The 18,219-nt window shown below is 36.1% G+C and overlaps 2 protein-coding genes across 2 annotated transcripts; both read left to right on the top strand.

Annotated features, from left to right (window-relative positions):
• The first annotated feature begins 3,524 nt into the window (after window positions 1-3,524).
• On the top strand, window positions 3,525-10,362 carry LOC112757053 (squamosa promoter-binding-like protein 1). Its single transcript, XM_025805650.3, has 11 exons — window positions 3,525-4,047; window positions 4,188-5,047; window positions 5,239-5,420; window positions 5,880-6,466; window positions 7,033-7,107; window positions 7,195-7,302; window positions 7,405-7,522; window positions 7,760-7,901; window positions 8,044-8,188; window positions 8,747-9,382; window positions 9,782-10,362. Exons 2-11 carry the CDS (start codon window positions 4,461-4,463, stop codon window positions 10,223-10,225), a joined length of 3,024 nt encoding a protein of 1,007 aa, XP_025661435.1. The 5' UTR covers window positions 3,525-4,047; window positions 4,188-4,460; the 3' UTR covers window positions 10,226-10,362.
• Window positions 10,363-14,558: 4,196 nt separating this feature from the next.
• Window positions 14,559-16,139, top strand: LOC112756701 (uncharacterized). The gene is made up of 2 exons (XM_025805327.1): window positions 14,559-15,307; window positions 15,389-16,139. The coding sequence occupies exons 1-2, from the start codon at window positions 14,559-14,561 to the stop codon at window positions 16,137-16,139; spliced, it is 1,500 nt and encodes a 499-aa protein (XP_025661112.1).
• The last annotated feature ends 2,080 nt before the right edge of the window (window positions 16,140-18,219 follow it).

Here is an 18,219-nt window from a genome sequence, read left to right as displayed (position 1 = left end):
TTTGAGAATAACACCCCATCAACCCACATTTTAAAAAAATACTGTTGCTACTCCAATATCAAAAACAAAATCTGTCCCAACTACTTGTAATTCAGAATTCACCCCTCAGTTTCTTTAAATTCCCATATTCTAAAACTCCACTTCCACAACCCATTTTTAGCATACCACAAAACTGTCCACATATCAAAATTCGTTAACCTAATTTTTGTGGATAGATATATACATTTTCGACCATTAATTACGTGGCATCGCTTGTGAGTTGTGATTAGTGATTACCTTTGGTCAACATCTGTGGCCCTCGACCTTAATAGCTCTGGAGTCTTCGATAAAAATTAGTGAACTTTCGGTTCGGTAGATAGATATAATATGTTCACACAGATTAAGAAATAATTAGCATATGATAGATTCTATTATATTCTATTACGGGAGTTATTAGATAAATAAAAATAAAAATGGAAGGTACGAAAAATAATAGGGCATATTAGAGGGACGGTGGAATACCAAATACTTTCTCTATTTAAAGGTTCTAATATATGGTTGTAAACGAATATATGTAAATGTAATAGAGAAATCAGAAATCTAATTTTGTTTTGATAAAAGTAATTGATTAAAATTATTATGGTCTAAAAAAATTAAGCAAACACATAAAAATAAAATTAATATGCGAAAATAGCTTTTGCATTCTAGGACATAGGAAAATGAATGAAAAAGTATTTAGAAAAAATCTTCCATCAGCAATTTTTAATATTTTTTGTTATTATTTAATTAATATAAATATTAAATTATTTTTAATAAAAAAATTATTAATTTATTCGTATAAATATTAAAAAATATAAATATAAACGATATTAATTTATATATATATAAAATTTTAATAAATATAAATATAAATTATATATTTTTTGTATATAAATTTTTTTTAAATATATATACAAATTATTACTAGTTAGATACTAAAAAAAAAAAACTTAAATTGTTAAAAGTATTAACAAGACATGCTGTGGAAACGAAATCCATTGATCCTCTAAGGTGAATTGGATTAAAAACGAAACAAGTAAAGTGAAAATTATTCAAACTCACTGTAATTAGTTTTGAAGGAAAAAAATATTAATTAAATTTTTTACGATAATAAATAATAGACATTATATTTTTTTATTATAGTACATAGTGTGAATTCAAATAAAATTATTTATGTATTTTATGATAATAAAATATTTATTTTTTAAATTTTTATAGAACTTTCACTAATTGTTATCTATTTATTATAAATACTATCGAAATAAGTAAAATTTTATTCAAAAAATTATTATTTTTTATTATTTTTAATAAATAGTTACGTGACGTCATTGTAATTAACACTATATATAAACATTAATAAATTGATAAAAAGATATAATATATTTATTGTTTATTGTCATAAAAAATTAATTAATATTATTTTTAAAATTAATTAATCCAAAGTTAAAACGAAAATAACAGTGAATGAAAAGGGTGTTTTTTTTTTTCCTTGAAGCGGTGACAATCACACGTGGTTGGCTTTGGCATAATGGAGGCATGTGGATATAAGTCATCTGAAACAGAAATCTCAAATGTCAAGGAAGAACGGAGAAGGGAAGAGAGAGAGGGTGAAGAATGTGACATTTGCTTAACGAAACGTGGGGAGAACAAGAGGGGCTTGTAACTGACCCACCTCACCCCGAACCGGACCCTGCCATTAGCCATCGCCAAACCAAACCAAACCCAAGACAAAAATCAGCATCATTCATTATTACTCTCTGGCATTGCATGCCATACTTAATTTTAGGAGCATTCATAGTTTCATATTTTTATATTTTTTATTTTTAATTTTGATGCATTACTTTCATGTTCTCATATTAATAAGAATATTTCTTCGTAACAAACCGGAATTCAAGCTGACTATAAAAATGAACATATATAGTAGTTTACACTATGGGTGATATACGAAAAAATGTTACATGATTAATAAATATTATTATTTTTAGTTAATATTTAATTAATAATAATTTATATTTATATTTATAATATTTTATATATAAAAAATATATAATTTTTATTTATATTTATCAAAAATTTTATATACATAAATTATATATATATTTAAATTTTTTAAAGTTTATACACATAAATTAGTAAAATTAATTTTGCTAAATAAATAATAAAAATTGTGAACAATGTGAATAATAGATAATATTTCAGATCCACTAAATATAAATAATTTTAATTAATTTAAATTTAAATTTTAAAATTAAAATTAATTTTTTTAACTTATTATTTATATTATTTAAAAAAAATTGTTTTCTTATATTTTTTTAATAAATTTTATTTATTAAAGATAATTTAATATAAATGATGATAAAAAAATATTAAAAATTACTAGCTTAAAAAATTTTTCAATTCTAATATAAATATATTATAATAACTATAATGATTATGATGTTTTAAAAAATATGATTAAAATTAAATATAAAAATATATAATTTTAATTTTAATAATATTTATATAATTACCATGACCACTCTAACATTAAATCACTTTACAATACATATTAGATGGTCAATCATCCATGATTATTACTTACAACTTACACATTATCTACTAGACATAAATAAACACGAGCTTTTCAAAATTAGACATTAGTTAAATGACCAATCAAAGATGAAAGAGTGTTGTTTGCAAAAAATAATTTCAAATGTATTATATTTAATCATTATTATCTCTAATTACACAAAACTATATTTTTCACACATTTTGGCCCCTTAAATTAATTGAGATCAATTCAATTTTATTGATTGGTTAATATTAAAATATTTAGTTATTGCCATAGACACCAAAAAAAAAAAAAAATAGTTATTACCATAACAATTAGATTATAATATTATGTAGTTATTCTACGTTTGAAATTGATACTAAATTACCAATAACATGTTAAAATTCTCAACAAAAAATTAGTCTCTAAAAAAGTTGTGCTATTTTGATGGATTTTGATTTTCTAAAGTTTGAATTTTACTTTAGAGAGTAAAGTGTGATCTTTTATCATTTATTTTATAAGTGGGATCAAAAATAAATATGAGAGAGAAACTATTAAAGGGTAGAAGATTACACTTTACCCTCTAAAATACACATTTAAAATTTAGAAGATTCAAATTCCTATTTTGATCATCAAAACATTAAATTAATTTAAAATTAGTCCAAAATTGTTTTAAAAACTTGAAATTGATTTTAGCATCTTAAAACTATCTTAATGTCACAAAGTTTTACCGAACTAATGTCCTAACAATTATTTGACACCATATATATATACGCTAGTTTAAAACTTTACTCGTTATTGTAATACTAAATAGTTAACACTCAACAGTTAACACGACGGCCAAAAAGAAAAAATAACATGCAATAATTCTTGTATATATTTATTGATACTAACAATCAACATATAATACCTTTTTAAATATAGAAAAAGGTGCATAGAGATTATATTAATTAATAAAAAATGAATTTACAATTTAGTGATGAAAGGAAAAACCGAAAAAGCATCTTTTATTTAGGCTCCAATGGGAAGGAAGGAGAGAGAGACACGCAGTGTGTGTGGATTTGGCCCACCACTTTGAGGGTGGGCATACTGTTCCCAATCCCACCACCACCTTCCTACTCCTCTTCTTTTACTCACAACTCATAACACATTATTTTCATTTTCTCATTTCTTTATTATTTTTGTTATTAATTATTAATTATTATTATTATTATTATTTTCCCTATATTTTCGGTTTCTATTATCATCATTTCATGTGTACCATACATTATTGTCATACACCACCATACCATACCCATTACCATTAACATAATCATATAACCAAAGATTTCCTTGTCACACAAACCAAACCCCATTCACATTGGGTACCATCATACACCATCATCATCATCATCACATCATCATCAATATTCCTTCCCTCTTTCCGGCGTTCACCTGCCGTCGATCTGCTTCGCTCCTACCGCCAATTCTCAACTCTCTCTCTCACTCTCACTCTTGAGGTTCTTCTGTTGTTCATTTTTTCCACTGTTTACGTACATATATATTTATTTATTTCTAATCTTCCATTTCTATTAATGTGAAGAAGAAGAAAAAAGAGGTTATTTCTCATAGCTGAGATACTTAATCTTGCTCTTTGCAGTTCAATTACTTTAATTTTACATGGGAAGACTCACTAATTGCGGCTACTTGAACTCATCAAATCAACTACCCTATTAGCTATGTGGATTTTGCTTAATTGCAACCATGTTTCTGTAGATGTACTCTTTTATGAGTTTTGGGGAAGATCTGAAGCTGATTAATTAGTCTTTTCCTGCTATTATAACTTAATTCAGAACCGGTGTTGCTGTTTTTGAGTTTATTTCTGTTCTGGGGTTGAATTGGGGGTTCTGCGTTTTTTTCGTAATTGTGACTCATGGAAGCTAGATTTGGTACTGAAGCTCTTCAATTCTATGCTATGGGTGGGTCCTCAGTGGGGAAGAGGTCCATGGAGTGGGATTTGAATGATTGGAAATGGGATGGTGATCTATTCATAGCTAGGCCTTTGAATCCTGGGCCTGAACACAGGCAATTCTTCCCTGCTGGTACCAGGATCCCTGTGGCCGGGGGTCCTTCCAACTCTAATAGCTCATCCTCGTGTTCTGATGAGGTAGATCTCGGGATTCGTGGAGGGAACAAGGAAGGGGATAAGAAGAGGAGGGTTGTTGTCCTGGAGGATGATGCTTTGAATGAGGAATCTGGTACTCTTAGCTTAAAGCTCGGTGGTGGTGTTGGCGGGCATGGTGGTGCCCAAATTGGTAGCTGGGAAGGAGTGAACGGGAAGAAGAGCAGAGTAGCTGGAGGCAATTCGAATCGGGCTGTTTGCCAAGTGGAGGATTGTGGTGCAGATCTCAGCAGTGCTAAAGATTATCACAGGCGCCATAAAGTTTGTGAGATGCACTCCAAGGCCACTAAGGCACTTGTGGGAAATGCAATGCAACGATTCTGCCAACAATGTAGTAGGCAAGTTCATGCTATTGTTCTTCTGGAAATTTTATCAGCAGTAAATCAATTCTATGTATAATCACGATAGTCTAACGAAATTCAGATGAATATTATTGATCCTTCACAGAAGCTCTTAATTTTATAAATTTAAAGTATTCTTTCCTAAACGGTAATTCTATTTCATGACATTCTTTTGCTCCATCAAACAGGTTTCACATGCTCCAAGAGTTTGATGAAGGAAAGAGAAGCTGTCGAAGACGTTTGGCAGGCCACAATAAGCGGAGGAGGAAAACAAACAACGATGCTGTTCCTAATGCAACTTCACTAAATGATGATCAGACAAGTAGTTACCTGCTGATAAGTTTATTGAAGATACTTTCAAACATGCATTGTAAGTAGTTCCTTCATCTCATTTCTTTGTCTAGAGCATCTAGTTTTTGTTGCTTGATTTTTTTTATCCTTGCCACTCTCATGGCATGTGGACTGAATGTTGGGCTTCAAGGGCCAGAGTGGTTGAGATAAGGAGTATTCAGTTTTCAAGATAGAGGAATTAGACTTATCATGTTAGAATTTAGAATAGAGCAAGCAAAATAATTTAACCATGGATTTCGGTGTTAGTTGGCGATTATATACAATTAGTTTTCAGCTTTTCGTTGTTGAGTACCTGTAGGTACCTTAGGGACAGAAATGGAGTAAAATATTCTTCATTTTCATTACCTGGATGACCAGTGTTTTTTGTGCACGTCTATTTGTAATTAATCCTATAGCTAAGAATCATGTCTAATTGGTATTCTGATGTGATGGCGGTATTTTAGAGGTGGATAATGACATTTTATTTTCTGAAATAAAGCTGACAGGTCAGATCAGACCACCGATCAGGATCTGCTGACTCACTTGCTTAGGAGTCTTGCTAGTCAAAATGGTGATCAAGGGGGTAAGAACTTGTCAAACCTTTTGGCTCAACCAGAGAATTTGTTGAAAGAAGGGAGCTCATCTGGGAAGTCTGAGATGGTTTCTACTTTATTCTCAAATGGATCTCAAGGCTCTCCATCTGTAATACAACAGCATCAAGCAATTTCTGTAGCTGAGCTCCAACATCAGGTGATGCATGCACATGATATTATGCCTACTGATCAACAAATCATGTCTTCTACAAAGCCCAGCGCTTCAAATAGTCCTCCAACTTACTCAGAAGCCCGAGACAGTACTGCTGGACAGACAAAGATAAACAATTTTGATTTGAATGACATATATATCGACTCAGATGATGGCGTAGAAGATATTGAAAAGCTGCCTGTCTCTGCAAATCTCGGTACTAGCTCTCTTGAATACCCATGGACACAACATGACTCTCATCAGTCAAGTCCACCTCAAACAAGTGGCAACTCAGATTCTGCATCTGCTCAGTCCCCTAGTAGTTCTAGTGGAGAAGCTCAGGTATACTGCATAAGTATTCTTGACTGGCTATTGTACTTGTGCGTATGTAAACAGTCATGACATTCACATGAAAGCACTATCGGCATGATTAGGGTCCTGAATTCTCTATAATTGAGATCATGTTTTGATCATCCTTATAGTTATGGCTTAAACATTTTGTTGGGAACTAGATATGTCTCTGTTTGATATGAAAGGTGAAAGCTTTCATCTAACTGGACGACGTCATATAATAATTTTAAGCTGCCAGTAGCAGGTTGAGAAAGTCCATGCTGGACATTTCTTAGGTGTCAGACATGATGCTGCATGGTTTAGCTTGCAGAAATTTGTATTGCAATTAGCTTCTTAGTGCTGTCTTTTCATGTATGAAGTTGCATTCTAGTTCTTAGTCTTTCCCGTGTTTGATTCAACAATCTTATGCCTTTCTCTGAAGGGGAATTACTGGGGAAAAAATATTAACATTATTTTCCTTTATTATCTGGGTTTGAATGATGCCTTTTTATGCTAAATTTAGAAGATTTGGAGATTGTCATTATTTAGCTGCTAATTTGTTTGTTTCCTCATTTCAGAGTCGCACAGATCGAATTGTTTTTAAACTCTTTGGCAAAGAACCAAATGATTTCCCTCTTGTACTTAGAGCACAGGTATTTTAAGCTCATTAACTCAGCTGAGAGCAATTGTGATTATTTCTTTCTTTTGAAATTTAATAATGCTAAGGGCTTCAATTTCAGATTCTTGACTGGTTATCCCACAGTCCAACTGACATGGAAAGCTACATCCGGCCTGGTTGTATTGTTCTGACCATTTATCTGCGCCAGTCTGAAGCTATGTGGGAGGAAGTAAGCTCTGTCCTTCTAAAACTAATAGCATGTGTATTTTGCTGCTTATGTCTTCTCTCTGGGGCCACTCTTGACCTGACAACACTTTGTTGTTGCTTTCAGCTTTGCTATGATTTGACTTCCAGCTTGAGTAGGCTTCTGGATGTCTCAGATGTTGATTTTTGGAGGACTGGATGGGTTCATATCCGGGTGCAGCATCAGCTAGCATTTGTTTTCAATGGTTTGTTGACGTATTTTTATTGTTAATTTTAACTAGGGTCAAGATAAGAGTTGAAATTTTGTCAGTATTCAATTAAATCCATCAACTACTAATTTGCACACTGAAGTACAATAATTGCTTAAGAGTTTTTTTGATGTCCACATTGTTGTCATTATTATTATTATAATGATTATAATTATGTGTACATGGGCTAACTACATTGGAATTAATATTAGTTTACTGGGTATCCTGTTGCAGGTCAGGTTGTCATAGATACATCCTTACCTTTCAAAAGCAACAATTACGGCAAGATTCTTAGTGTTAGTCCAATTGCTGTACCAGCATCAAAAACAGCTCATTTTTCTGTCAAGGGTATCAACCTGAATCGCCCGGCCACAAGGTAATCTCTACCATGTGTTTTGTGAAATGCAAAAACTTTAGATGTTGACAATTAAATGCAATTCGAGAGATTCTTTAGGTTTGATTGAAATAAGAATACCTTTTATTGGTATGGCATATGACCCCTAAACCTATGCTTTCAGGTTATTGTGTGCTTTAGAAGGGAATTATCTATCTTGTGAAGATGCTCATGAGTCGATGGATCAAGGCTCCAAGGAGCTTGAAGAGCTTCAATGTATCCAATTTTCATGTTCTGTCCCCGTGATAAATGGAAGAGGATTTATTGAGGTGCTTTTTTCAATCGCACAAATTATCGAGCTCTGTATTTTAAGATAATAAGTGCTTTATTTACATTCTTATAAGACCAGTTAAAGAACAGAGCTTCTTTCATTCGGTTCTCGGATTTTGTGCATTATCCTGTCTTTTTGGGTGGTAAGAAGGGAAGTGCTATATATTATTGGTCATCTTAGTTGTAATCATAATGGTACTGCTTCTATTAGTAAGTTGTTATAGCCTGTTTAGATTTCTTGGTAAGTAACATTGATAGTGGCAATGTGAGACTACAGTAACGAGAATTAGTGAAGAATAAATTAAGAGGAAGTTGTTGCCTCGTGTTAGTTGCAGTTGAAGTAAAGTGATAAGGGCAGTATGTTGGTGGTTAAAATGGATTTTACTTTAATATGATTAGGGAAAGTGATATATGTTTTCTGATGCTGCATTCCATTCATATTTTACTCTTTTAAGCGCAGTGTGGAATGACAATTTAGCTATAACTTATTTCCTTGTTAATATTTACTTCCAAAACAATTTCATGCATACTGATTTCTAATTTCTTAATTATTCCAGATTGAGGATCAGGGTCTGAGCAGCAGCTATTTTCCTTTCATTGTTGCTGAGGAGGACGTTTGCTCTGAAATCTGTGTGCTTGAGCCCTTAATAGAAGTAAGTGATATTGATCCCGATAATGAAGGGACTGGAAAAATTAAAGCCAAAAACCAAGCCATGGATTTCATTCATGAAATGGGTTGGCTTCTTCACAGAAGCCAATTGAGATCACGGATGGTTCACTTGAACTCTAGTGTAGAACTCTTTCCACTAAAACGATTCAAGTGGCTCATGGAGTTCTCTGTGGACCGTGATTGGTGTGCTGTAGTGAAAAAACTACTGAACCTACTGCTTAGTGGAACAGTGGGCACAGGAGATCACCAATCACTTCATCTCGCACTTTCAGAGATGGGTCTCCTTCATAAAGCTGTAAGGAGAAATAGCAGGCAATTGGTGGAGCTACTTTTGAGATATGTTCCCGAGAATATTTCTGACAAACTAGGGCATGAAGACATGGCTCTGGTTGGCGGAGAGAATCAGAGTTTCTTGTTTAGACCCGATGCTGCGGGTCCTGCTGGTTTGACACCACTCCATATAGCAGCTGGGAAAGATGGTTCAGAGGAAGTACTGGATGCATTAACCAACGATCCTTGCATGGTAAAGCTTCTGCTATGTTAAATTGGAAATCACGTAACTTCATAGGTTCTATCATCACTCAATTTCACTTCTTGCATACATTTCATGGCCTGTCATATTCCAAATCCTGCATTTGTAGCCATTTGCCATTTTCTTTTTATAATTCATTCACCCCTCCTACTAAAGTCAAATTTTTTGCGATTTCGTGTAGTCTTTCTGCATTACCAAAAGACAAACAACCCTGCATAGCTTCTATTGTTTGATCTACCAAAGTACCACAATAATATCTTGTCCTTGCCAATCCCCGTGCGTTTGAGATTTATCAAGCTGTTAACTAGGGATAATGGACTAATATACTTACGTTGCTGCTGTTCAACTTGTGATGATAATTGGAATTTTTTTTCTTTTTTTTTTTTCCAGGTGGGAATTGAAGCATGGAAGAGCGCTCGTGATAGCACAGGCTCGACCCCCGAGGATTATGCACGTTTACGAGGCCATTATGCTTACATTCACCTGGTGCAGAAGAAAATCAACAAGAGGCAAGGAGGGGCTCATGTTGTGGTTGACATTCCAAGCAATCTGACTGGGTTCAATACAAACCAGAAGCAAAATGAGACGACCAGCTTCGACATTGTTGGAAAGGCTGAAGGAAGAAGTGCCCAAAAGCAGTGCAAACTATGTGATAATAAGTTGTCTTGTAGAGCTGTAGTAGGCAAGTCTCTGGCATACAGACCTGCTATGCTGTCGATGGTGGCTATAGCAGCAGTGTGTGTCTGTGTCGCGCTTCTGTTTAAGAGCTCGCCGGAAGTTCTGTACGTGTTCCGCCCATTCAGGTGGGAATCGTTGGAGTACGGAACAAGCTGAGCTGAGAGGTTTCATTAACTTGAAATAAAATTTGGATAGGTAATGTAATAGACTGTATGACTCAGATTTCCTGTAGGAATGGTTATTTGTATTGTCTAAAACAAATAATGCTATTTATATATTATTATTTATGTGCACTGCATCCTTGTACGATGTATGCGGATCTTCATTTATTCTTAAAACTGTATTTGGTCATAAATCCCTTTTAAGGAGCCAATAATCGCTTTAGGCGACTAGTTCAACCTTCTCTTTATGGACGAGCTAAACTTGAGATCTGAGAACCATGTTAATTGGGTCTTAAAAATTTAAAGACAAACTCTATATTTAGGAGAAATTTTAAGTGGTGAACAATTTTTTAATCAATATCTAATTAATAATGCATGTATGATGATTGTTTATTTTATTTTCTTTTATTTTATTTTAATATATTGATTACATATTAGTTACACAACATCAGAAGTCTTTATTTGGATCTAAATTTATAACTAGTTTATATTAATATTATATGAATATTTCAAAGGAAATTCACATGTGATTTGTGAATAACAACATAATATTAATGTTGAAGTCAGAAACAGCATAATATTAATGTTGAAGTCAGAAACTATGTAAATAATTATTCAGCTAGACATAATTAAATGTTACTGTAAATGATAAAAAAAAGTTGTAAAATTTACGAAAGGTAATGATCCTGGAATAATACCTTCCATAAAATAAACAATTGTTATTAAAATTTAGCCAATTAGTTTTGAATCTCGTTGTATCTATTAAAAATTCCAATAAAAAATATTAATCTATCATATGAGAGTGTTTCACACTTTAAATACTCCTTTGAGTTATTTATTTACTCAATGTGTCACGTGTGACTCTTAATATTACTTCTCCCTCCTTTAAAGGTCGATTGTCTAAGGTGGTTTCTCTCTGTTTAGTTTGTTAGTTTAGGCATGCTAGCAATAATTTGTTAACATGAAAGAAAAAGAAAATTCTTCAGCTATTGTTTGATTGCACTTTTGCCGAGTGAAAAATATTCGACTTTTAAAAACTCGATTTATTTGAACATGTTACAAGAATCACAAGTTAAAAATGTACACTTGATCCAATGTGTTAGGTTAGTAGTACCTCCATGGTAGAGAGATATCCTCTAGATTAAAAGTGGTTTTAACGTACGCTAAAATATTAGGATTATAAATTTATAATTATATCATAAGAGATATAAAATTATGAAAATATGGTCTAACTCCCATTAGTCTGCTTATTATCTGGAAAAGGTGCAAATTAAAGTAATGCAAAAACAACTGAAAATACAGTGTTTATTCATACAAATAATAAATGCATAAAATTATTGGTGATATACAGAGTAGTTTTACAATGAAATTGAATATTGGATTGAAGATATTCAAGCGTATGCCCACATTTTGCACCAAGAGAAGCAACTTCCAAATCTCCAACGAAGAAAAGGATCTTGTCCAAAATTCCAGGCCATGATCTCCCTTGAGTCAGAAAACCATCACCATTGAAGTCATTTTTCTCATTAACACCACAAAAGGCACTATAAAATTAAAAATTCGGGAGGTAGAGAGAGTAATATATAGTATCAACGGAGAGAATGAGAGAGAGAGTGAGAGAGAGAGAGTGTGGATGAGAAACACAGAGGAGGGTAGAGTTAGAGAACATGACAAAGATCTGAGAATCTGGAACCGAGAAGCGTATCAACGGTTGGAGCATGAATCATTTTTCATCTTTGTGGATAACCTTTCTGAAGACATATCAAAGAGAGAGTTGTTTCAGTTGTTCAATTGGACGGGACGCATAAATGACATATATTTGTCACGTAAACAAAAACGTGATAACATATACATTTTTGTGTTCATACAATACATTAAGAAAAGGGGGGCCTTGAAGGCAATAATGGAAATGAATCGAATGAGGTTGAGAGGAAAAGTGGTTTTTGTGGGTGAAGCGAAGTACAGAAGGAAGATGGGTCCGACCGTCATGCATAGGCCTCGTAGAGGAGAAATTAATCACAAAAACATTACTCAACAGGCACAACGTGAAGATCTTCAAATTGACGCACACCTGAATATAATAGAGGCCAGAAAGGAGGCAAAAAAATAAGATCCACATGGAAACGGGTGGACAAAAAAGATGAAGGTTACTGTGGCAAAAGAGAACTTGGACTGGCTACAGAGGAGCTTAGTAGGAAGAACGACAAAGCCTATTGATTTTAATTCTCTGAAAGACACTATTGCCAAAAACTTGCCTCAAGTCATTCAAGTACGAGAATTGGGTGCATACAAAGCTCTACTGACTTTTGATTGCGTGCTAAGCACGGAAGAGACTTACACCTTTAAAATGAATAGTCTCTTACAATTCTTTCACAGTGTATGGAGATGGGAGGAGGCGGAGCGAAGTGAAACAAGAAGAGTATGGCTAGAATACTTTGGAGTTCCTTTGCACGTTTGGTTAGTAGACACTTTCAAGAGTATAGGAGGACAATAGGGGGAAGTAGTTGGGTGTGACAAAATGACAGAATCCTGCAACTCATTCAGTGTCGGGCGAGTGCAAATCAATACATGTGCTATGGACGTGATCAATGAGTGGATGCATATTACAATAGGCCTCAGTGGTTTTGATGTCTTGGTAAAAGAAGTGGGAGGAGAGACATATGGTATAGGATGTAAGTTTGAAAATTCGGCAGCTGGCGACACTAGCAGCGAACAACACTATAGCGGTGCAATAAGCAAATGTGCAGAAACAATTGCAACGTCGGTAAGGCGAACAATCATGCCGAATAACCGAGATCAGGCAGCGGAGCTGCCAATGAAGGTAACGAGGGAGGATGGAAAAGGTAAGGGCATATTGGTAGTTTCACAAAAAATTTTGAATGAGTGGAATTATGACAATTCAAAACAGAATCATATCGAAATGGTAACAGTTGAACGAATTGATCATGGAATTAAAGAAAGAGCAGATTTTGTGGGAAGAGATATTATGAGTGATGGGGAAGACTCAGACAGAACTATATAAGAGGTGATTAGCAATTAGCTATGTGGGCTGGCCAGGGGAGCCATAAGGGAAAGAAAAATAGTTGTGGGCTCAAAAAAAACATGGGCCATGGTCAATTGCCACACTGATAAGGCCTGGCCTTTGCAACTGGGCCCAACTTCCTCAAAAGTACCAAGCCATAGTAGTGCTGGGTCAGGAGGCATGGGTGGGATGATCCATCAACAACCGGGTCAGGCGGATCGGGGGAACCGGGGAGAAAAATGCGCAGGCCCTAGCGCAGCAGCTGAAGCGAGCGGCTGTCTCCTTCCTAACGCAGGAGCTCGAGGGCGAGACTATGGAGATGGTTGGCCTGCGGTGAAGGATAGTAGAATGGGACGCTGTGACGGAGATGGCCGAGTGGAGAACGGTGTAATCGAGGCTGTTGTTAGCAGCGGTAACGCACGTCTGCGATGCCCAGGGAGCGTGGGTCACGCTGACGAGGCTGTTAACCGTGGGTACGAGGGACCAGCGACGCAGGGGATTTTGGTGAGACTATAGTAGTGAGGACACGACTGGCTATAAGCAGTGATGACGCTGAGGGAGCGGAGGACGGGGGAATAGGAGTAGATGGAGGTGATGAAGACGTGGTAGACGTGCACGGGGATAGCAGGGAGACGAGCCAAGAAGGGAATGGTGCTGGGAACACGGACAGTGACGCTGAAAACAAAAGCTGGGCTGACAAGTATGAGGATCATGATATTAATGTTATTAATAAACGTAGCAGGTCGACAATAATCAGGGAGAGTGTGATGCAAGATGGGGCTGAAACTGGGGAGACTCTATCAGAAGGAAAAGGTAATGAAGTTAACAGAGGTACGAGTGACAATCAGATTTCAAAAGTGGAGGAGCAAATGATGGAAAATAAAAGGAACTGGGATCTAGCAGTGGAATCCGGTGCTATGTTATACGACGAAGAAGACGATATCATGGCAATCCTCCAAGCTCAGAATGAAGAAAATGCTTAAAAAAGAAGATTAGCAAAGCAAAAGGCGAAAGCAAGACGATGCAGACCCAAGACTGAAAAAAAGGTGTGTAATAAACTATTAAAATAATTTTCAATTCATGGAATGTTAGGGGCTTGAGGGGGGATGGAAAGCTGAGAATGGTAAAGGAATTAAAGTTGAAATATAGACTGGATATGCTATGACTGATTGAGACTAAAAGGCATGTAGTGACAAGATTTGATGTAGCACAGCTCTGGGGGTGCGATAGTGTGGGGTGGGAATATGTTGCGTCTGATGGTGTATTGGGTGGATTGTTGTTAATGTGGGACGAATTGACGTCTAACATGAAAAACTGCTACAAAGGAGAGAGATGGCTGTGTGTTGAAGGGGTCTTATTAAAGAATAATTTCAATTGCGCATTCCTCTTGGTTTACGGCGCTCATAATAGAGATGAAAAAGTTGTTGTGTGGGAGGAGCTGAGCTATATTGCTGGGTTATGCCAGGTCCCTTGCTGCTTCATGGGGGACTTTAATGAGATTGTACAGGTGGAAGAAAGAAAAGGCACTGGTAACTTAACAGCATCGGCTGAGGATTTCAAGAACTGGATACAAGATATGCACTTAGTGGACTTGCCGCTCAATGACCGAAAGTATACATGGTTCAGAGGGTCTTCATGTAGTCGGATTGACAAAGTAATGGTTAGTCTGGAATGGATTGAGGAGTTTCCAGAGACTCGCTTAAAGGGAGGCTCAAGGGGTTTGTCAGATCATTGTCTGATGATAGTGGAAGACACAAAGATGCGTGGTGGTCTAAGACCGTTCAGAAGTCTAGACTCATGGTTTACACATGAAGATTTTCTAAGAATGGTCAAGGAGGAATGTAGGGGGTTGGGGGAGATAGAGTTCACAGAAAAATTGAAAGCCTTGACAGCTCCTCTGGAAAGATGGCACAAAGACAATTTTGGGGATATGGATAAGAAAATTAAGAGGTTTGAGGAAGAGATGAAGAAGGTAGATGACTTGGTAAGTAGTGGGGTATATGATGCAACACTAGAAGCAAGAAGGAAGGCGTTGGTGACTTGCTGCGAGAGATGGTATGTTAGAAAAGAAGTACACTGAAAACATATGTCACGATCTAAGCATGCGAATGAGAAATCTCCTTTGGTGGGCTTCAGGGATGGTTTGGTGGATATGATATCTGAAGAGGATTCGGTGACTTTAGAAGTTTTGCCGTCAGTTGAAGAGATTAGAGAGGCAGTGTGGGACTGTGAATCATCTAAAGCACCAGGAAGTGACGGATACAACATGAACTTCATCAAGAAGTGTTGGGATGAGATTGGGGCTGAGTTTACAGCAGCTGTGACTGACTTTTTTCAGACATCCAGACTACCTAAAGACTCTAATGTCACATGGGTGGCGCTGGCACCCAAGTTCGTTGGGGCTAAGGAAATCAAAGACCTTCGCCCGATCAGTATGGTTGGATGTGTATACAAGGTGATTTCAAAGGTGTTAGTTAGGAGGATGAGATCAGTGATGCCAGGACTGGTTGGAGAGACTCAGAGTGCGTTTGTCAAGGATCGTAAAATACATGATGGGGCACTTATTGCGTGTGAAACTGTGCATTGGCTTAAAGAAAGGAAAAAGGAAGCGGCAATAATCAAACTGGATTTTCAGAAGGTATATGATAGAGTCAAGTGGAACTTTGTGGATATTGTCTTACAGAAGATGGGGTTTGGGCGTAAATGGCGGGAGTGGGTGATGGAGTGTGTCGGCACAACTTCTATATCGGTTTTGGTAAACGGTTCACCCACAAAACCATTCAAGATAGAAAGAGGTTTGAGACAAGGTGATCCACTTTCTCCCTTCTTATTTGTTCTTGTCGTTGATGTCCTACATAGAATGATAGGTGAGGCTGTTAGAAACTGACGTATATCCCCATTGTTGGTTGGGAGAGACAGTATAGAACTGTTGCACCTTCTGTTTGCAGACGACACTATGTTATTTTGTCCTCCAGAGGAGGAGACTATCAAAAACTATAAGAGGCTCCTACGCTGCTTTGAGTTGATGTCGGGGATAAGTATCAATTTTGAAAAATCTAATTTCATCCCGATCAATTGTGATCCACAGTGGGTGCAAAGTATGTACAGCTTGTTAGGATGCAAGGAAGCTACTCTTCCAGTCAGATACCTTGGAATTCCTCTAGGAGCTAACCCGAGGTTGGTCAAGACTTGAAAGCCAATTATAGACAAAGTGGAGGAGAAGCTCAGCTTATAGAAGTCTAAGGTGCTCAACAAAGCGGAAAAATTACCGGTATATTATTTAAGCTTATATAAGATGCCGAATGCTGTTGCTGAGAAGTTGATATCATTACAGAGGAGATTCTTATGGAGTAAGGAGGATGGTAGGAATGGTATGGCTTTGGTTAAATGGGAATTGGTTCAGGCCCCAAAAAAGCTAGGGGGTCTAGGAGTTGGCGATGCGATGATTCGTAATACAGCACTGTTATTCAAGTGGTGGTGGAGGTTTTCCAAGGAGGATTGCCCGTTGTGGAAAAAAGTGGTATGTTCGTGTAATAAACTCAACCCCGACGAGCTAATCTCCACTAAAAAACTACCGACTAGAGGGGGTCCATGGAAGGATATCTGTCAGTTACAGATAAAGGAGCAGCATGTAAGAGATAAGATGATAACAGGGTTGACCATGGAGATTGGTAATCGTTGAAGAACTAGATTTTGGGAGGATGCCTGACTATATTGTGGTGCTCTAAAGGATAGGTTTCCAAGACTCTTCTCGGTTTCCAACCAAAAAGGATCTGTCATAGGAGATTGTGGATTCTGGGATGGGTTAGAGTGGATATGAAATTTCCAATGGAGGCATGAGTTATTTCATTGGAAATTGTGAATCAATTACATGACACTTTGAGACTAGTTAAATTAGCAGCTGACAGAAAGGATAGAGTGGTGTGGAAGTTTGATAAACAAGGTGTATTTTCCACTAACTCATTTGTGCAGGTATTGCAGGAGGAAACGCTTCCGGTGGACGTAACCAGTTATAGCTTCACCAAGACCATCTGGAAAGGATTAGTTCCTTCAAGGGTGGAGCTACTTGTTTGGTTTGCCTTAGTAGGGAGAGTGAATACAAAAGAGAGATTGTGTTGGCTTGGGATAGTTAATAATGAGGATAATATGTGCGCCCTATGTAATACGGATGTAGAAACTATCCATCATTTATTCCTTGCATGTGAATTTTCTTGGCAGGTGTGGTGCGCTTGGTTATCTCTTCTTGACAGGAATTGGTGTGCCCCAGGTACTTTAAAGGACCATTTTCAAAACTAGACAGGCGCAACTTATAGAAAGGAGGAGCGTAAAAATTGGTATATATCGTTCTTTGCAATAGTTTGGAACATCTGGATTGAAAGAAATAGGAGGATATTTCAGAATAAAAACAAAGGGGTAGAAGTTGTCAACTTGTCTAGCATTAGTTATCAGGAGTTGAGGAGGGAGGATTCTTTTTGTTGTCGATGACAGTGCCAAAGATGACAAGAAAGTTGTTTTAGTTCACAAAATTCTTGAGTGGCTACTTTATTTTCTGGTTTCTTTTGGTTTTATGTCCATTGCTCCACTTGTATATTGAGCTCCTTTAGTTAAAAAAAAAAAAAAATTGATCACCTTAACAAGATAAAATCATCAGAAGCACAACACTGCCACCGTCCCTTACCAACATAAAGTCATCCCCCCCTCTCTCCCCTTCTTTTTTTTCAGTGCCATGACTTTCTCTCAAGTTATTCTGATGAAGAACTGAGAAATCCTTTATATGATGCTGTAGTAGATACATACTTGTAGCCTTCGGTCGTTTATATATGGCAAATTTGGGATTTGGTATTATTTTAATGTTTAGATTTTAGCAAATATTCAAGATATTATGATTTTTATTTTTGAAATGCATATGGGTTTGTATGTTCTACTTTTTGACAGCTGAAATTTTTTTTGACATGAATATCTAGTTT

Source organism: Arachis hypogaea, chromosome 16 (assembly GCF_003086295.3).
Source record: "Arachis hypogaea cultivar Tifrunner chromosome 16, arahy.Tifrunner.gnm2.J5K5, whole genome shotgun sequence".
NCBI lineage: Eukaryota > Viridiplantae > Streptophyta > Magnoliopsida > Fabales > Fabaceae > Arachis > Arachis hypogaea.
This window is presented reverse-complemented; position numbering and strand designations above follow the sequence as displayed.

What these genes read in the sequence shown, in the direction of transcription:
- LOC112756701 (XM_025805327.1), top strand. Translation starts at nt 14,559, where the DNA reads ATGAAAAACTGCTACAAAGGAGAGAGATGGCTGTGTGTTGAAGGGGTC. An exon ending in GTGACTTGCTGCGAGAGATG is followed by an intron (nt 15,308 to 15,388) that starts GTATGTTAGAAA and finishes GGTGGGCTTCAG; the next exon opens with GGATGGTTTGGTGGATATGA.
- LOC112757053 (XM_025805650.3), top strand. Translation starts at nt 4,461, where the DNA reads ATGGAAGCTAGATTTGGTACTGAAGCTCTTCAATTCTATGCTATGGGT. An exon ending in GATACTTTCAAACATGCATT is followed by an intron (nt 5,421 to 5,879) that starts GTAAGTAGTTCC and finishes TCTGAAATAAAG; the next exon opens with CTGACAGGTCAGATCAGACC. An exon ending in CTGAATCGCCCGGCCACAAG is followed by an intron (nt 7,902 to 8,043) that starts GTAATCTCTACC and finishes CTATGCTTTCAG; the next exon opens with GTTATTGTGTGCTTTAGAAG.